The sequence below is a fragment of the Mus caroli genome, unplaced genomic scaffold (genome assembly GCF_978045245.1).
Source record: "Mus caroli unplaced genomic scaffold, Mus_caroli_1 scaffold_8, whole genome shotgun sequence".
In the NCBI taxonomy this organism is placed as follows: Eukaryota; Metazoa; Chordata; class Mammalia; order Rodentia; family Muridae; genus Mus; species Mus caroli.
This window is the reverse complement of record NW_028227263.1, coordinates 108,761,798-108,781,719: the sequence shown is the minus strand read 5'-3', so window position 1 is coordinate 108,781,719 and position 19,922 is coordinate 108,761,798. Positions and strand designations below refer to the sequence as shown.

General features: G+C 42.1%; 1 protein-coding gene across 4 annotated transcripts in view; it reads right to left on the bottom strand.

Moving 5' to 3' along the window:
* The window catches only part of Uri1 (URI1 prefoldin like chaperone), a 61,519-nt gene extending 42,828 nt beyond the window's left edge, over nucleotides 1-18,691 (bottom strand). For 2 of the 4 annotated variants that reach the window (XM_021168665.2, XM_029479368.2), the window contains exon 1: nucleotides 14,270-14,704. In XM_021168665.2, coding sequence (XP_021024324.1) covers nucleotides 14,270-14,380 — 111 coding nt within the window. In that variant the 5' untranslated portion in view covers nucleotides 14,381-14,704. Of the gene's footprint in view, nucleotides 1-14,269; nucleotides 14,705-18,620 lie in introns of those variants that run through there. The other 2 variants (XM_021168666.3, XM_021168667.2) reach the window with 2 other exon arrangements.
* Nucleotides 18,692-19,922: the final 1,231 nt, after the last annotated feature.

Below are 19,922 nucleotides of genomic sequence, written 5' to 3'. Positions count from 1 at the left end.
CACTTGCCATATAACCATGAGGACCTGGGCGTGAATGCCTAGAATCCACATAAAATCCAAACACACACACACACACACACACACTCACACACACACCTGCAATCCTAGGTTCTTACAAGATGGATGGCAGAGACAGGAGAATCCCTAGAAACTCAACAGTCAGCTAGTCTAGTGGATGCAAGAGCCCACAATAGATAGACACTATCTCAAATACTTAGAAGGGAAGGACAGACACGTGAAGTTGTCCTGACCTTCACATGCACACCACAGCATATGCAAAGCCATATTCATAAAACACATAGATACATAGAAATGCACACACAAGCATACATGCACACACATACATCATACACAATAAATTAGGATAATATGATTAATGTTACAATATGAATGCTTTGAAAATATTACACTAAGTCAAACAAGACAGTAAAAACAGGGCAACTATATGACTGTTTACATGAGCTAAGTGGATTAGTCAATTCATGACTGTTTTACCTGTTTCACATGTAAAAACTATATGACTATTTACATGAGCTACATGGATTAGTCAAATTCAGAAACAAAAAAAGCAGGGGTACTTGTTGATAGATAGGTAGGATACAAAAAGAGCTATTGTTTAATACCACAGTCTACTTTTTCAAGATTAAAAAAAAGTCTTAAACACAAGTATGTCTTTTTTTATAACAAATTTTAAAATACAAAGTAAAATCAAATAGAAGAGTGATAAATTTCTATAGTATTTAGACATAACTGCTCTAAAAGAAGATGTCAACGAAAAATTAATACCACAACTACATGCTATCTATAAAAAACATACTTCAAACACAAATACTGAAGTTAAAAATGACGGATCTCAAAATGCATACTAATATCTAGTAAAGGTAACTTGAAGACAAGAACATCTTCAAAGACGATAAAATAAAAATTCAAATGGTAAAAAGGCCAACTGAACTGCAACCCTAAACTGTACACACAATGAACACCACAGCCTTGCAACCACACTGAAATGCTAATGCAGAGCTCCAGACAACCCAGTGTCCTGGAAAGGGACGGTCTTAAAGGACCTAAACAACACACTCACCCAGTCAGAGCTAGCCAAAGAAGTGCTGGATCAAGAACTAAAGATTAAATTGATTTGCCAAAAAAAGAAGTATTTATTAATAAATATATTCAGCCATAAAGCAAGAATCAAATTCCAATTTTCAAATTATATGTCCTTTGATTACAATAAAATTAAATATGGGTATCAGCAACAGAAAATACTCAATATTTTTAAGTTAAGAATATATGTCTAAGTAACTCAAAGGTCAATAAACACCTTACAACAGATATTAAGAAACAGTTTTGGGAGTGGAGAGATGGCTCAGTTATTAAGAGGACTGACTGCTCTTCCAGAGGTCCTGAGTTCAATTCCCAGCAACCACATGGTGGCTCACAACCATCTGTAATGGGATCTGGTGCCCTCTTCTGGTGTGACTAAAGACAGCTACAGTGTACTTACATAAAATAAATAAATAAATAAACAAACAAGTTTTAAATGACAACAAAAACAACCTAAAATATATGTAAGGCACCTACAGCAATGGTAAGAAAAACTCAAAATGCAAAATACGTAAGAAAAAGTAAATGTTAATGATCTTTTAAAACAAGGGGAAAAAAACCTTAAAGGGAAAAAACAAAGCAGAATTGATGAAGAGGAAACCATATTTACAAAAGAGAAAAATCAACAAAACCAGAAGTTGATCCTTGAAACAATTTTATTGCCAGGTAATCTTCTAGGAAAACAAATGAAAGTATATAACAGCATTTTTTAAAAACCACTCTCAAATATGTAATATATTTTATATGTATACACAAATATATAATCACTTCCCTAAATGACACAATAATAGATGGAAAACTTGAATAGTCCTTTAAAAACAAATTTGTCTATGTTTTAAATTTGCAATCTCTTAGAAACTATGGTTGGTCCAGACCATCCATTAACAAACACGTGAACTACTACAAATAGGGGCTGGAGAGGGTCTCTGCAGGTCAGAATACTTGCTGCTCCTCCAGAAATCTCAGGTCAGTTCCCCAGCCCCCACACTGGGTGGCTCACAACTGCCTACAGCTCCAGTTCTAGACAATCCAACACCTTCTTCTGGCAAGAGCGCCTGCATGTATGTGATACACATGGCCTCATGCAGGCACACATACACAAAAAAGTCTTTTTAAAGAAACAAAGGTGGTGGTAGTGCACACCTTTAATCCTACCACTCTGGAGGCAGAGACAGGGAAATCTGTGAGATAAGTCTGGTCTACAGAATGAGTTCCAGGACAGTCAGGAATATGCAGAGAAACCCTGTCTCAAAAAAACTAGAGAAGAGAAGAGAAGAGGGGAGAGAAGAGAGAGAGGGGAGAGGAGGGAGGAAGGGAGGGAGGGAGGGATCGAGGGAAGGAAGGAAAGAGAAGGAAGGTATCATGAAGCAGCTATGCTTATGGCTACAGCCTCTGTGTGCAAAAGTCAAAAGGTTTGGGAAACAATGGTAACAACCATACAGCAGTGAGCATCACTGAAGTAAACGCATGGTATCATTGTGTTAGACAAAACAGGCCAGATTCAGACAAATTCTACACGGTTTGGTTTGATTTTTCAAAAAGACTACAGACTGGGGTCAAGGGAAGACACAAAAGCAGAAGGGAGACTATTGGGGAAGAGAAAAGGGATAGAAGCACACACAAGAGTAAAATGAGAGTGCATTATATATAGTTGGAAAACAGGACAGTGAAACCTGTTAGTTTACAATTTTGTATAACATTACATGTTAATAACATGAAAATTAAAAAGTTTAGTAGCAGAAAATGATTACCTACACAGTGGAGTATTAGACAATTATAAATTAATCTAAAGTATCTCTAGAAACTAGAAAATTACCAGGTATTTCACTTAATAAGATAAACAAATAAAATAGACTATGCTACCTTTTTGTGTAAGGAAGCAGGGTGGAGATGAAGGGGCATATACACTTCTTAAAGGACGGAATACAATGAGGTAAACCAGAAATAAATTAAAAATAGTTACCTATAATGGCAGACAGGAATAGGGATAGAAATAAATTTCTTACATAGTTGTGCTTTTGAGCCATGTAAATGTTTTATGTATTTGAAAAAATAAAGTGAGATTAAGAAGCAAATATTAATAAATTCAACATAATTCAAATGCTCACCTCAAAAGAGTTAATTATGGAAGAGCTAAAGAAACTACAAAGAAAACCTTGCATATTAGGCTTTCTAGGTGTCTCGATGGGTAAAGGTGTGCTTGATAACCAAACGTGGCCACCCAAGTTCAATCCCCAGAATCTACAGGGAGAAAAGACATCAAGAAGAAGTACTCTGACCTCCGCGCACATACCATGGCACACATGCGTGTAATAATAAATAAAAACTTTAAAGAAAATTTAGAACTTTTGTGCATGAAAGGACATTATCAGAAAGATAAGCTAAAAAAATCAAGAAAAGCACTGCAAATTATATATTGGAGTTTAATATCCAGATATATAGAATTCTTGTAACTCAATAACAAAATGACAGACCAATTAAAACATGGGTAAAGGATCTGAACAGAAATTTCCCCAAGAGGATACACAAATGGCCAACAGGCATGAGAAGAGTTAGGCAACATCCTTAGACATTAGAGAAGCAGCAATCATAAGCACACTTAAGATTCCTCTTCACGCTTATGAAGACAGCTATAACTGAAAAGACAGGGCGTGCAGAGACCAGAATTTTCATATACTGCTGGTGGGAATACGATTGTGCAGCTCCTATGGATAGCAGTATAGTAGCTCCTGTTGCTATAGGATCCAACCACTCTATTCCCAGGCCATATGCCAAGGAACTGAAAACAGAGACTCAGATGCTTACATGGTTCGGAGTAGCATTATTCATAACAGCCAAAAGGCAGAGAGAACCTTCAGACGAAAGGCAAACCAAACAGCCCACAGATGTACAATGGAACATTACTCAATAGAATAGGATAAGTTCTACTGGAAACAAACCTAGCGAAGGTGACAAACAAAATACGTCAAAGCCTTATTAGTACAAAATGCCATGATCCCAATTCATGACAGACCCAGCATACATGAATCCTAAAAGCGGTTGCGCAGTTGCTAGAGATTGCTAAAAAAGATCCTAGAGATTGCTAGAGAAGGAAGGTGGCATGAAGCAGCTATGCTTATGGCTTCAGACTCTGTGTGCAGCACTCAAAAGGTTTGGCAAACAACAATAACAACCACAGAACCACAGTGAGTATCACTGAAGTATAAATGATTTAGATGGCAAAATTACCCATAAGAAATAAGAACGTCTGAATAAAGATCTCTAAATTCTACAAAAAAAAACCCACAGGAAACTGCAGGGAATTACTAAGGGTTTCTCTTGTATCACTAAGTACTAGAAATGACCACTCCAATGCAGGATGCAGGAAGAACTATAGATCTAGAGATAGTGGATGTTGGAATCAAGTCACCTGTCCTGACTGAGGAAGGGGAAAATAACCGAGTAAACAGCACAGGGCTAAGGAGAGAAAGGAAGGCCCACACAGTCACTCAGAGAAGACTTCATCCTGTAGTAACGCTCACACACCTAGACTATCCTTTCTTCTAAAATGTGCAGCATTCTTAAATATCTTCTGCACAAAAGTTAAGTCTTGCATACTAACACTTAGAGTGTAGCTGAGAAGGTGGCTCAGTTGGTAAAATACTTGAAGACCTAAGTTTGAGGCTCAACCCCACGTTTAAAAAGGCACACACCTGTACATGCACATACACAAAAACTAACAAATTTACTTAGCAGGCCTGTAATCCCAGAACAGGGAAAACTAAGATAAAGTATTGCCATTAGTCCACAGGTAGCCTGGGCACATAATAAGACAAGCCAAAGGCATCTCAGAGACAAAACTTTCCTACACCTACTTAAAGTAAAAATGTGTGTGTGTGTGTGTGTGTGTGTGTGTTTAAGTATGTAAATGGGATGTATGATACCATTCAGTTCTTAGAAAAATGCAATCATAAAATTTGCACGAAAATGGATGGACTTAGAATGTATGATATTGAAATTACACAATCTCAGAAGGAAAAAAAATACATTCTCCCTCAAATGTGGAGTCTAGCCAATCTATGTGTATATGTAAACAAAACCTTGTAGTTACAGTATAACAAACAGAAGAGAAAACAAAAAAGGCTACAGCACAGGGGAGCAGAAAGGACTGAGTGCAGATAAGCACCGTGAGTCAGGAAGGAGGGTATGAAGAGGCTGCCTTTCTAGTTCCAACTGCCACGGGATTTCCCTCCCAGCCCTGGATATGCGCGCACACACACACACACAATACTTGATAATCAAAGTATAAGAGCCAATACTGAACTATAGAAATGACTCAAAGGTTAGGTGTGCTGGCTGGTCTTCCAGAGGACCCAAGTTTGATTCCCAGAAACTATCCTTTCTTCACAACCATCTGTAACCCCAGTTCCAAGATATCCAATGCTATCTTCTGGCACAAACCATACATGTGGTGCACCAACATACACTCAGGCAAAATACTCCTACATATAAAATATTACATTTTTTAAAAATTTTAAATCCATTGTGAAACCCCACAGACTCTGTACCAAATGGCTACTCTTAACTATATTGAAGTTCATTTGTAAAATCTTTGTTTTCTCTGTGTGTGTACACCTGAATGCAGTTGTTTTTAGTCTGGAACCAAATTCCTGTGTCCTACAAGGAAAATACACACTCTTTTTTTTTTTGGATTTTCCGAGACAGGGTTTCTCTGTGTAGCCCTGGCTGTCCTAGATCTCACTCTGTAGACCAAACTCAGAAATCAACCTGCCTCTGCCCCCAACCCCCGAGTGCTGGGATTAAAGGCGTGCGCCACCACGCCTGGCAATACACACTCTTAATAGCTGAACACAGTCCAGACCCCATTTTCAAACCCAAATGAAAAACACAGATGAAACCAAATACAACCACCAAACAGTTCTAGGCACCTCCTTCACTTTATACCTCCTCCATTCTAGGGCCATAAATCAATTTTGTTCTAATCTAGAGAAGATATAGACACAACGAGAATGGAAGTTTTCCCACCTTGAAATACTGGATATAAAAACTCCCTGAATCTGGGGCTGAGGTTATCTTCTATTATGGCTCATGACTAACATAATATAAAGCACCAAGAACAACTGTCTCAAAGGAAAACAGAACTCGCAAGCTAAGGACTGAACTCCCCTCGCCTACAAAATGTATCTCACACTACATAGCACATGTTTACAACTCTGCCTTCCTTGAAAATAGAAGAGCTGGAGAGTTGGTTCAATGGGTAAAAGCTCTTCCTGGCTTTGCACAAGAACCTGGTTCAGTTCCCAGCACCCTCATGGCTGTTCACAACACTATATTACTTCAGTCCCAGGGGATCTGATGGCCTTCTTCATCTCATTGGGATTATGCTCACATGTATGCAGGCAAAACACTCATATGCATAAAATAAAATAAGATAAAATCTATTTAATGGGAGAGGAAAATTGCTGGTTAGTACAGCCTTCTCCACACTGGGAACGCTTAAGAGTTCTAGGCCAATCTGGGCTACAGTGGAAGACCCTGTCTCAAAACAAAGAAAAAATAACTTCAACGTCGGAATTATCAAATATGCTCCTTTCAATAAGTTACCTGTAATTTTTCAACTCAGAACAAAGCATTTTCTAAACTTCAATATTCAATCATTAAAGCTCTCAGAAAGCTGTTATAAGGAAATTTCTTTTATCTGGAAAGAAGCAAATATAAACCAGACACATTGGTACATGTCTCTAATTCACCTACTTGGCGAAGATGGGAGGACTGCAAGTTTGAAACCATCCTGGGTTAGCTAGCAAAATCCTGTCTCAAAATAGAAAATTAAAAAGCACTGTGGGATGTAACTCAATGTGATAAAGCACACACATATTTAGCACACACAAAACACCTGGTTAGATCTCCAGCACTACTAAAAGACAAAAAGCAGGCATATCCACAGTAAACATCACCTCAGCCTTTAGTGGTTATTCTAGATAGTTATTCCCGAGGAACACTACATAAATTACATTTGCTCTTACATAAAGAGCCTAATAGTGCCAAAGGCAGGAAAACAAGCAAAAGCAAAATGACTTTGCAGAACAAGGCACTCTTGAGTAACTACCACTGAATTTCCACTACTAGGTGTCAAGAGAACTCCTTGGGCCAGCGAGCGAGATGGCTCAGCAGATTAAAGGCGTTTGCCAAGCAAGCATGACCACCTGAATTCTATTCTGGAAATGACTGTACAGGTAGACAGAACCAACTCCACAATAGTGTTGGCCTCACATACACATCAAAACATGCATGTGACAACACACACTGAGCAATAAATAATTTGGGGGAAGACAACTTAGAAAGCCATAATGATTACAACAGAATAATTTTGGCTGCAAGAATAACAAAGCCATCAGAACAGATTTGAGAAACAAATTATACCCATCACCTGTCATAACCAAGATGACAAGGAAGTGGGGAAAAAATCATCCTAGTGAACTAAACCCCTAAATCCAAAGTAAAACTGCCTCAATTCCTAAGAGTACTCAAATCAATAATGAACAGACTGCTGGTCTCAATGCAAGGTAGCATATTAAGAGGGTATGCCCAGAACATGAGTAGAAATGATGTCTTAAAAACAGGACTGGAGTGCAGTAGTAAAGCTCTTGCCTACATGGAGTCAATCCTGAGTTCCATTCCCAATCAAACACAAACTAACAACAAAAGAAATAAAATCAAGAATTCAAGGTCGAGTTGGCAAGATGGCTCAGCAGTTAAGAGCACTGACTGCTCTTCCGAAGGTCCTGAGTTCAAATCCCAGCAACCACATGGTGGCTCACAACCATCCAAAATGAGATCTGACGCCTTCTTCTGCTGTGTCTGAAGACAGCTGCAGTGTACTTACTTATAATAATAAATAAATCGTTGGGCCGGAGGGAGCGGGGCCGGAGGGAGTGGGGCTGACCAGAGCGAGCAGAGGTCCTAACGTCAATTCCCAACAACCACATGAAGGCTCACAACCATCTATACAGCTACAGTGTACTCATATACATAAAATAAATAAATAAATCTTTAAGGGCTGGAGGGATGGATCAGCAGTTAAGAGCACTGGCTGCTCTCCCAGAGGACCTGGGTTCAACTTCCAGCACCCACATAGCAGCTCACAACTGTAACTTCTGTTCCAGGAGATTTGACACCCTAACACAGGCAGACAAACAGACATGCAGGCAAAATAGTACTAAGCATAAAATGTTTTAAATTTTTTAAAAAGTTAAATAAATCTTTAAAAAAAAAAAAAAGAACTCAAGGTTATCAAAGGACATTACATAACGTTAACTCATGCCTCAGACCAGCAAGAAATTTAGAGTCCGTAACTGAAAATGCACTCATATCAAAAATATATGAACAGCTACTACGAATCAACTAGAATATGAAAACTATCCCCCATAGAAAGTAGAAAAGCAACCAGTAGCTATCCTTTGAAAAAGCTAAAAGTCAAAACTGCTCAAATACACTTGAAAAGATAATCAACGTCAGTCATCACTAAACTGATTGGAATTATGAAAGAGATGGATACCACCAAAGGTGTTAGAGTAATTAAAAATGCAGAGACGCTGGACCGTGTACCACAGCTGGCAGGCATGTAAACTGGTATAACCACTTCTGCAAACAGCAATGTAAGCAAAACCAAAGACAGAAATACCCCATGAGATGGGCCAGGCAAAAACTACAAACAGCCCCAATTATTCACCTGGGAAACTCAAGATGACTCCAACATCAACTGTATAAATATCCAGCACAATGCTTGGCCTAAACAGAATAGACATCCTGTAATGTGAGCCTGGACCTCCCTTCTTCACACACGCAGGACAAAAGGATATTTAGAACTCAAGTCTCAAATGTGTTCCAATGGGTTCTCCTCTTGCAAAAATAAAACTCAAAACCCTTTAGTAAAGAGACCTACCAGTGCTCTCAGCCTGACTCACTCCTATCTGCATAAATCTCTACTAAAAATTGTCTTCCACACAGGCTCACCTCCACTTAACTGAGGTTTCTGCTTTAATGAAACTGCACTACACTCTGACAGGTTGCTTATATAAGGAACATTCCCCACCAGTCCTTGCCTCCCTGTTCCTTTCTGCTTATCCTTATCAATCACTTATCATCAGACAGGTACACCTGCCTTTTGCATGTCTGCACTCCAGTGGCCTCTTCATTTGAAACTCTGGTTCAGCACAACACACTGGCTGGCACACTCAACAAGTGTTAAGTGACTGCATCCTATGGCGTGGGTTCCAACTACTGCACTACCTGGCTGACAGAGCTCCTTAAACTAACAGGAATTTACCAAGACAAAAATGAAAATCTCCCATTAAGCTAAAGTAGATGTTCTGCTTTAAGAAAAGATTAAAATATTTATTTCTGCCGCATTTAGTTCTCCAAGACTCTGGTATAAGGAGAGCATTAACTAGTTCAAATTCCAAGCGATAATTCCTTCAGGCCCTCAGTGGTAAAGAAATTATCCTACTGATCTTCCCAATCGTACTGCTGTCCTGAAAATGAACCTAAGGAATCGCACTGCACCCTAGTTCTTTCAGATACTAAATTTCACTATAGCTCCACTAGTAAAACAGAAGAGTATCTAGAGATATGAATCAGCTACCCCAGCAATATGGCCTCAGCCAAGAAACCAAAATTTCAACATAATGCCAATCGCGACAGAAGTCAATTTAACAAGACTTTCATGCAAGAAACCTGCACAGAGTAGACTGCAATACCTCACCAGAATTTTGTCACTGATGTCTGCGGGGTAGGAGGCAGCATAGAGGAGCCCAAATTACTTCATCACAGCCTTGTCACTAGTGATAGGGAGGAGGGGAACCCAGTCCTCATAAACTCCATGAAGTGGACATCTTTCTACCAAAATGTTATATAAGTACTTCTCAACACTCATCTACACACTGTGGTAGCATACCTGGATCCCAGTACTGAGGAAACTGAGGCAAAGGGCTGTACTAGCAACGCTAGCCAGGGCTATATACTAAGACTCTGCCTCAAAAAACAAAATTAAATATAAAAAGAGTGTCTGAGTTTCTCTCTTTTTTATCTTTTGTCAGAAAAATTAAGCAAAATCCTTAAGGAGGAAAGGAAAAAATAAAAAGAAACTACCTGGGCAATAAATTTAATGAGCACTAGAATAACTAAGAAATAGATCTAAGTAACTGGTATTCAAAACCTACCTAATACTTAATTTTCTTGCTGAGAAACTGGTTAGCAATTAAGGATATTATGACAAACTTGTTAGCACAAAAATTAAGTTTCAACACCTTTATTAGAAAACTGAAATTTTCTAATTTTATAAACTCCTAGGTAAAATACTACCATCATCCTTCTATGGTAGTTTTTTATAAGTGAGCATTTATATAAGTGCCTAACCAAGACAGGACCCGCATCACACCTACCGACTGTTCCACAGTTTGCATGCCTGTTTAAGTTACGCATGATTATTTAATCAACTCTCCAATGTAGGACGTTCAGGTTTTTCCCATTCTAACCAAACCACAGGAACTCTTCTTACATGTCTTGCCAGATCAAAAAAGGATGAAGGGGAAGGATAAATACACCATAATAAAATCCATCATGACTTTGAATGCCAACCTAACAGTTCAAGACTCACTGGCTGCACACGCCCCTAGAGATGGAGACAGGGGGAGCAAAGCCATCTCACTGACTCAGACAGGGAGGCTGGGGCAGCACAATCAGGAAGGAGTTCACACCATTCTAGGTCAAGGCCAGCATGGCTCGTGAGACATTGGTTTTTTTAAAAAAAAAAAAAAAAAAGAAAGAAAGGAGGGAGGGAGGTTCAGAGAGGAGGAAGGAAAAAAGGAAAAGAGGGAAAGAAATGGAAAAAGAAATGAACACAAAGCCGGGCAGTGGTGGCGCACGCCTTTAGCCCCAGCACTTGAGAGGCAGAGACAGGCAGATTTCTGAGGCCAGCCTGATCTACAGAGTTCCAGGACAGTCAGGGCTACACAGAGAAACCCTGTCTCAAAAAAGCAAAAAAAAAAAAAAAAAAGAAAGAAAGAAATAAACAAACAAAATTTTTAACAAAAAGGGGGGGGGGGTGTTTGAGACTGTTTCACCACTGACTGTGTCGATGAAAATGAGAAAGTGCTAATGAACTTGACCCTGACCCTACCAATTCTCCTCAGATGCTGTCACTCACTGCGGATGGTATACATATTGTTTACCCTTTTCTTCAAGCTGTCATAATTTCCTTCTCAGAGTCAGTGTTCCAGTATCAAGCAGAACCAAATAAGGAGAGACCAGGATAAAACCTGGACCACTTAGTGGGAGTTCAAGGAAACAAGGGCAACAACGACTAAGCATTATCTACAGTCCTTCTCTAGCCAGGTTCTGAGACTCGCTCCCTAAGCCGCTATGTGAGGAACTCAGGTCCCTTTCTGCAGCTAAAGCCAGCAAAGCAGGTACCACCATCAAACCAAGAAGTCATTCTGTTGACAGTTAATTCATTCTCAAGAACAGGGAAAGGCAATGGCTGACAAAGGGTAGTAAGTATCCACTCACACAAAGCTACTATGACACTTTCCCCTTAACATTCAGAATGTCAAAAGCTTCTACTTTCAAATACCACAGACTGCAGGACTGTTAAAATGAGTGGGCTTTAAAACCTAAGTCCCTCACAAAATTACTAACTCGCTATTTACAAAGCAAAGCTTTCCTGTGTAAAACTCTAAGTAAAGCACAGGTATCTATCTAACCAGCATGTCTTGTTAAGTAAGCCCTTGTGACTCTCCTGTCTACCAATGCAGATTTTTCTATTATGTAAATAGTCTGTTAAGTAAATACTGAAGGGCTTTCTTATAAACTGGGAGGCATTTTACCTAACCCAAACAGAAACGCACATTTAGTTTGTATGCCAACTTAACATTAACACAAGATGTGACTGACAAAGGTACTGAAGTCCACATCCACTGAAAACACTCAGTCTCCTATTGAGTTTAGCACCAAGACAGGTACTGGCTCAACTATAATACTAACCACAAGAAGCTGTTCAGAACACCCCAAAGTACCCTTCGTATTTCATTCACCCTAACATCAGAATAAAACCCAGGCTCTCCCTTTTAAAAACGACACAGGGGAGCAAAGATGCTGGTCAGCATTACTCACAAGCAAAAGTGTTTTCCATATGGGCTAGAGGCAGTGGTAACACCAGCTACCCTGGGCCACTTCACAATTCTTTTGTCAAAAGTAACAAGGAGGCAATATGTAGGGCTTGGTTTTGGTTTGTTTTTCTTTCTTTCTTATTTTCCTCTATTTTCCTTTTAAAAATCTGTTTCTCCTTTAAAAAAAAAATTAAGATAAAGTCAAGTCTGATGCCACAGGTAATCCCACCTACTTAGAAGGCTGAGTTTAGAGACTTACAGCTTTAAGTCCAGGCTGGGCTACAGTGGGAGTTCAAGGCCAGCTTGGGCAACTTAAAAAGAACGTGTTTCAAAAATTAAAAAGTTGACTGATAAAATAGCTCTCCTAGAACCATAATAAATAAAAATATAAATCAATAAAAGCAAATACGTCTTGTAATTTAAATTGCACTAAACTAGGTTAACTTTTAAACTCTCGTCTTTAAGAACTACAAGTTTAAAATCCAACAGTTGTACTATGTATTAGGGGAAAATGGGGAAAAAAAAATATATATATATATAAAGCAGCAGCAGCAGCAGCAGCAGCAGGAGCAGGAGCAGGAGCTAACCAAAGTATGAAAGACTCCTACAATCTGTTATAACAGGTGGTTCCTACGTCAAAAGGGATTTCTTGGGATCTAGGAAAAACTTTCATATAGTTAACCTCAGCACATTTTTGTAACAGCATTTCACAAAAAATTTTACATAGGTATATGAATAAAAAAGTTTGGGTTTCATAGCAAAAATTCAAGCTTACATGAAATAGGAGCTCCCAAGACCCACCCTTAACTGAGGAGCTACTGGAAGTTGACAACAGCTAAGGGAGAAAGACTGACACATGGGATTTGTGGTGCCCGTGCTCCTTGGATGGTTCTATCTAACACATATGGGCAAGCACTAGCTGGACTGAGATATTAAAAAAAAAAAAAAAAAAAAAAAGAACATGAAGTTGGAAGGGGAATGTGTGGGAGGGAATGGGAGTTAAGTTGAAGGGACGAAATAGATTTAATTGAATGCATGTACAATTCTCCAGGAGTAAATTCCAAATAAATAACATAAAGTTTACACGCAAAAATATTTAAATATAGAAAAATAGAGCTTCTCAAATGTTTATGCAACTTCCTAAACCTTTATTAATACATCACTCTGGCAATAGGACATGTGGCGTTTAAGCAAATTAAATGTCGCTTTTCAAGGAGAATCAACTTGAAAACCTACAGAATCCACAGGACATTTTCACATTTAACAATCGAGCTGTAGTTCTTAACTACAGAATATATAAAAATATATAATAATTCCCATTCGGAGATTCTAAGCATTCTCCTCTCCTCTGGTAGTTCAAAAAAAAAAAAAAGTGGGGAAAGCCTTGTTTAATAAAGGCTTGAAGTTAAAATTTAACAAAGGCCTTCTCTCTTGTCGACTACTAAACCCAAGAGCTGGGATTGCACAGGAAGTGCATCATCACCAACGTAGTCAAACTTGGACGCTCAATCAAATAAGGATATCTCGTGTGTGTGTGTGTGTGTGTGTGTGTGTGTGTGTGTGTGCTCGCGCGCGTGCATTTTACCAACGTTTAGGTAATAATTAGCTAAGGCGTAAAAAGAGTGACCACTTCTGTTCACAGTGTAATCCCCCAACCAAAAAGGGAAAAAAAAAAAAAAAAGAAACTCGTATTTTTATTTAGTCCCAACAATTGCTCTCTCAGTTCAGGGTCAACCGACTATCCTATCCCCTGCATCCTCTGTATTCCCCACATCCCCGCATCCCTGCATCCCTTCCGGGGAAGGTCAAAGGGCCACCGACAAAAGACAACAAATGCACGTGACAAAAGTTTCTCCCGTGGTCCCCGCGGCCCGAGGCTGCGCAGCTCGCGCGTGGGGATCTCGGTTTCACGCAGAGGGCTGGCCGCATTAGAGGTTGCTCAGAGCGTCGCGGCCACATGCGGAAGCCAGCCAGGGCCGGAACCAAGCGCGGCCTGTTACCTTTTCCAGCTCCTCGCGAAGCCGCGCCACCTCTGGTGCGCGCAGCGGAGCGGCGGCAGAGGCCTCTGCAAGGGGCTGGGGCTCGGGCTCGGGTTCGGACGGGGGCTCCATGCCCGGCGCCGCAGCCTCAGCGAGGCGAACAAGTCCTAAACAAGTGTTTATGGAGACGGCGTGGCCGGCGGATGCCCAGCGCCCACGCGCTCGCCCTCATGCACTGCACGCCTCTCTCTGAAGAGGCCGCGCTCACTTTCGCCGCTGCCCCGGGGGCCGCCGCTCGCGTCCGGGCTACCCGCGGCCGCATCTCACACGCGCATACCGCCGCCGCCGCCGCCGCCGCCGCCTCGGAGCAGCAGGCCCTACACCAGGCGCACCACGCTCCTCTCCCGCAACCGGGCCCAGCTTAACGTCCCGCGACTGCCGCGCCTCCGCGCACGCCCCGCCCCTCGCCCCGCCCGCGCAGCACGCCGGGAAGCTCTCAAGCTCCGCCCTGGGGGGCGGGGCTATAGCGGGGACAGGGCCTCTGGGTAGGGTGGAGGCTGAGCTGCTCAGGACCCCTGCACAGGATGAGAGGCGGCGGGATAGTGGGTCCCAATTCGCTTGGCGCTGCCTGTGGTGGTAGGAACTTAATATGAGCACTGAGACTGTTTCATAAGCTCATTTAATTTTATCAAATTCAGCTGTTTCCCATGCCTTTTAATGAACTAATGTGGTTTAATGAGCTAAAATGCACAATATACAACTATATTTTTGCGTATGTATTAATTACTGTACACATTACAATTTTCCTTACATATATTAAGCTGCAGTATTAATATTACTATGTTACTACATATGCACTGTGTAGCACATTTTTCAACAATAGCTGCTGCCCTATCCCATGTATTTTGTAATTCTGGTGTTTTGTTTAACAGTGGGGACCAAAAGCATGGCTTTGGACTTGCTAGGCAAGCACTCTACCAACTGAGCTAAATCCCCATCCCTGTTCCACTCAGTATTTTAAAACTTGGAAGCTGGAGCAGGGAGCACACCTTTAATCCCCAACAATTTGAAGGCAGAGGCAGGAGGGTATCTGTGAGTTTGAAGCCAGCCTAGTCCACATAGCAAGTTCCAGGCCAGCCTGAGCTGAATAAATCTCTTGGACTCACTTCCTCCCCCTAGCCCTTTGTGCAGCCTCTGTTTGTGGCAGTCCTCTAGTCTACCTTGTGGCCTTGTCCTAACTCTATCCCAAGCCCTGACAGTAGGCATGGATCCTATTACCCCAGTGTTGTGTGTATAGGAACAGGCTGGCAGGTACCTGCAGAATTCTGGCCCTCTGTGGGTCTGCTTGCCCCTATCTCCACTTCTGTTCTAGCTCCCAAGTCCACATCCATCCTTTGATCATTTGCATCAAGAAAGAAAAAGCAAGGACGATTGGGGAAGATGGTAAATATGAATTTCTCTCCCTGCAGATGCATCAACCTCTGAAACACAGTCAAACTCTGAGCACTCATCTTGCCTCCCGCCAATAGCAGCATCCCTGAATCCTCCGGCACCGCAGTAGCTACTTCTCTAGTGTTGGGCTTTGAATAGGAACTGACCCCATGTGTTTCAATACTTGGTCCCTAACAGTTAGTGCTAATTTGGAAGGATACTTAAAAATTAGGATGTACCAGGCAGTGGTGGCTCACACCTTTCATGCCAGTATCTGGAAGGCAGAGGCAGGCAGATCTCTGAGTTTGAGGCCAGTCTGGTCTACAGAGTGAGTTCCAGGACATCCAAGGCTACACAAAGAAACCCTGTCTTGAAAAGTGAGGGAGTGGGGAATTTAGTATGTCGTTTAGAATGTAAACCCTAAGTGGAGGAAGTCGGTCAGTGGGGTAAGTCTTTGGTATAGCATCCCTGAATACCACCTGTCACTCTCTTCCTCTTGTTCAACTGTGAAGAAAACTGAGACAGGCCACGCCTCCCTGCCATAATACACGGAATCCTCTAAAATGGCATTCCCTACAGAAAGTGATCTAGGATAGATTTGGTTTTGTTTGAGTGAATTTTTAAACATGTATCAAGCAAAAGCAAAAGAACATACAGCAAGAAGCAGATAGAGAACAAAATAAATCGGGCCCCACAACGGCTAGCAGAACGATCTAGGGTAACCAGAGTGGGAAAGCAAGCAAGAATAAAATCAGCAGCAAACAGCAGGTAGATAAACATCAAGTTGAGCACTTACAACATGCCCCAGAAAGACTGGGCTGAGTCTGTCATAAAGGCTGGAGTTCTATTTGGGATGTTTCCAGCTAGAGCAGAGAGTTCACCCCACCGATGAGCTTCCTACTTCTCCTCCCCACCTCGGGCAGTCACAGGATAAACAATAGTAACTTCCATTAGAAAGGGTTCGCCTTCTATCTGTCCTCAAGGGTGCTATTATAGCTGTTTGTTCTTTCACCCTGTCACAGAAGCACAGAGGCCAGCCTGCCCCAAGAAAGTGTCTCCAAGGACAAGAGCGATAAACCTGGGTGAATCTGAGGTAGGGAGAGTCTGTCCTGCTCTCAGCAAGCAGCACCTGCAGTTTACCAACAGCACTTACAGGACAAATGGTGAGCCAAGACAAAAGCCTTACATTGTTTCTGCTGGTCGCAGCAACCCAAAAGTAAAAAATATATCTGGTATGGCTTGCTACCCACCCCTGGAATGCCCAAGGGCAGCTCCCTACCCTCCACTCCTCTTTGATGGGATTAGCCCCAGATCACCACAGACCCTGTGCTACAGAAGGCTGCCCCCACCCCAACCCCAGCTCCAGCCTAAGGACATGGATTTGTATCTGAAGTGGTTGCTGTAAAGAGGGCACATCACATTATACAAATACAGGTTTTTGGAGGCTTCTAGGAAAGTTCTCCTTCATTCTATCAATACCTCCATAAAGAATCCAACCCTTGGACAAGATGTAGAGAGCAAGTAGGCATATATGTTTTAGGCAGCTCTTCTTGTCGGGGGAAGGCATGATAGAGTTCATGGCAGCAGAAGCATGGGATAAGATCTTCACATCTCCACAGACCAAGGAGCAGAGAAACTGAATGCTGCCTCCCAGCTGGCTTCTGACTTTCTCCCTTTTCATCCAGTTTAGAACCCCAATGAGACAACTGAGAACAGATCTCTCAGTTAAACCTCTCTGGAAACTTTCTCAAACATTCACTCAAAATTGAGAGTCCCTTGAGGCTAAAAGAGATGTTGCCAAAGTTAAGAGCACTTGCTGTTCTTTCAGGTGACAATTTTGGATCCTCCAGCTCTAGTGACTCAACACCTTCTTCACATGCACAAAACCCCCACCCAGAATACACACACATAATTAAAAAAGAAAAGCAGGGCTGGAGAGATGATTCAGTGGTTAAGAGTGAGCCATGATCTTTCAGGGGGTCCAAATTCAGTTCCCAGCACCCCCAGACATCGTAAAAAAGAAAATGAGGATTCCAAGTGTAGTCGAGTTGACACAGCCCATTGATCTCCATTCCTAGGTGGTTGAAGGACCAGTTTACTCTCCCTTCTTAAGCCTAGACATCTCCTTCTCTTGCCCTTGGACACCGGAGATCCTGATTCACAGTGAAATATGCCACTGGCTAGCCATCCTGGTTCTCGGGCCTAAGGTAGCCCATTTTAAGACTTTTCAGCTGCAGGGCGGTGGTGGTACACACCTTCAATCCCAGCACTTGGGAAGCAGAGGCAGGCAGATTTCTGAGTTCGAGGCCAGCCTGGTCTACAAAGTGAGTTCCAGGACATCCAGGGCTATACAGAGAAACCCCTTCTCGAAAAAAACAGAAAACAAAAAAACAAAATGAAACAAAAGACTTTTCAGCCTTCCTAAGTTTATAAGTTACTTTGCAGTTTTAGAAAGAAAGGGTTGGTCTGGGCTCCTGGTTGCAGGGGTTTCTCAGTCCATCATGAATATACAGAGGCAGCTCATGGTGATATACAGCTCATGGTGATAGGGACATGTCGCTACTCCATGCTGGTGGAAAAGAATCCTGAAGCTTTGCTCAGAGTTGAGGGTAGATATAACCTTCAAAGACCAAGTCCTGGTGAACTGCTTCTACCAGCCAGGCTCCACCTCCTAAAAGCTCCAGGGCCTTCGAAATACAACTACCAACTAGAGACCAAGCCAAGAAATCATGAGCCTATGGGAGACATTCCTAATTCAAACCATAACCTTAACTTCTTGAGCCACCTCCCACCGTGTGCCCCTGCTTCTGCATGCATTTCCATACACAGGACCCCCATCTGTCCCATGGTTTCCCCTGGAAAATCCTATGTGGTAGCTGAACTGAAAACTCTCACACCTCATCTGTAGGAGAAGCACTAGCAAGGTCAAATGTCAGCTTACCAAGACATACACTGGAGCCCTCTGAAGATCGTGACTTTCCGGAAAGAAAGAAAATTACATGAGCTTGGCAGAAGAGCTCCGATGAGCTAGCAAAGAGCAGCAGGGTCGTTGGAAAGAATGTGGAGAGCACTGCCATCTGTGACACACAAGAGAAGCCTAGAGTCCCAGAGACATGAGAATTCCAAGCTTTACCACTAGCAGGGCCATGTGACCTGGCATTTGCCCACTGTCCCTAGGACCATAGGCATCTCTAAATCTCATCCTGTCTCCTTTGCCCCAGCTCTATAAAGCAGGAGGGGAGAGATAGTGTAGTTTATGGATGAGAGCTGTAGATTGCTCCTTAGACTCCATTTGCCTTCACTACCCCCTCCTCCCCAGTGCTAGGCCGGGTAATGTTACTGGTACAACAGTGAGCATGCTCATGAAAACTCAGACGTGACCAATTCCATTTATGTAATCATTCCATTCTAGGTCTGGGTAAGTCCCAGGGTGGGACCTGTATGTTGCTTTGTGTCCATACATCAGTCAGCTACTACTGTGTAACAAGCCACCCAACACTCAGTGATGTAAAAGAACAATAATGCATCATTCTTCATGACTTTAAAGGTGGACAGCGGTCCTGATGTGTTTGGCTAGTGCAGCTCTGCTCCACAGGTCTCCTTCCCTCCCTAGAGGGAAGCTGGATTATTCTTCTCCAAGACAGTAATTCACAAGCAGATGCACACGTCTCTAAAACCATTCCAGCCTTCTTCTGTCTCATAGCAGCTTAGAGACAGAGCAAGAGATATATGTAAAAGAACACTAGTCCAGAGAATGATAACAAATGGGCCCGGAATGAGATTGATTTCCCAAGGAGACGCAGAGTTGAGGGCAGGGACAGCTGAACAGCTTCCTCCAAGCTGGGCTGCAAGCACGAATCCAGGCTGCATGGGAATTCTGGGGAAGAGGGAGACCCAGGCAAGCAGGCTCCAACAGGAACCAGAGACCAGGGAGGCAAGAAGCCACCAAGGTGGCTGAATTAAAGCCCCCCCCCCCCAAGCAAGCAGCAGGGAGCAGGGTTGCATCCCCTTCTCCTTGAAAGAGCTACTGACAGACTGCTCAGGGCTGTAAAGGACCACACAGCTCAGATCCATTCCAGACCCGGGGCTATTTTACATGTATCTGGTTTTGGCGAAATAGCGTATCTTGAACTTCAACCATTAATATTACAACTTCACTGGCATTTTTAATAGAGGAAGGGAGCTGTATCCTCTTGCCACCTGCACTAAGATTTACTGGATATTTTTGTTTCAATCAACTCAT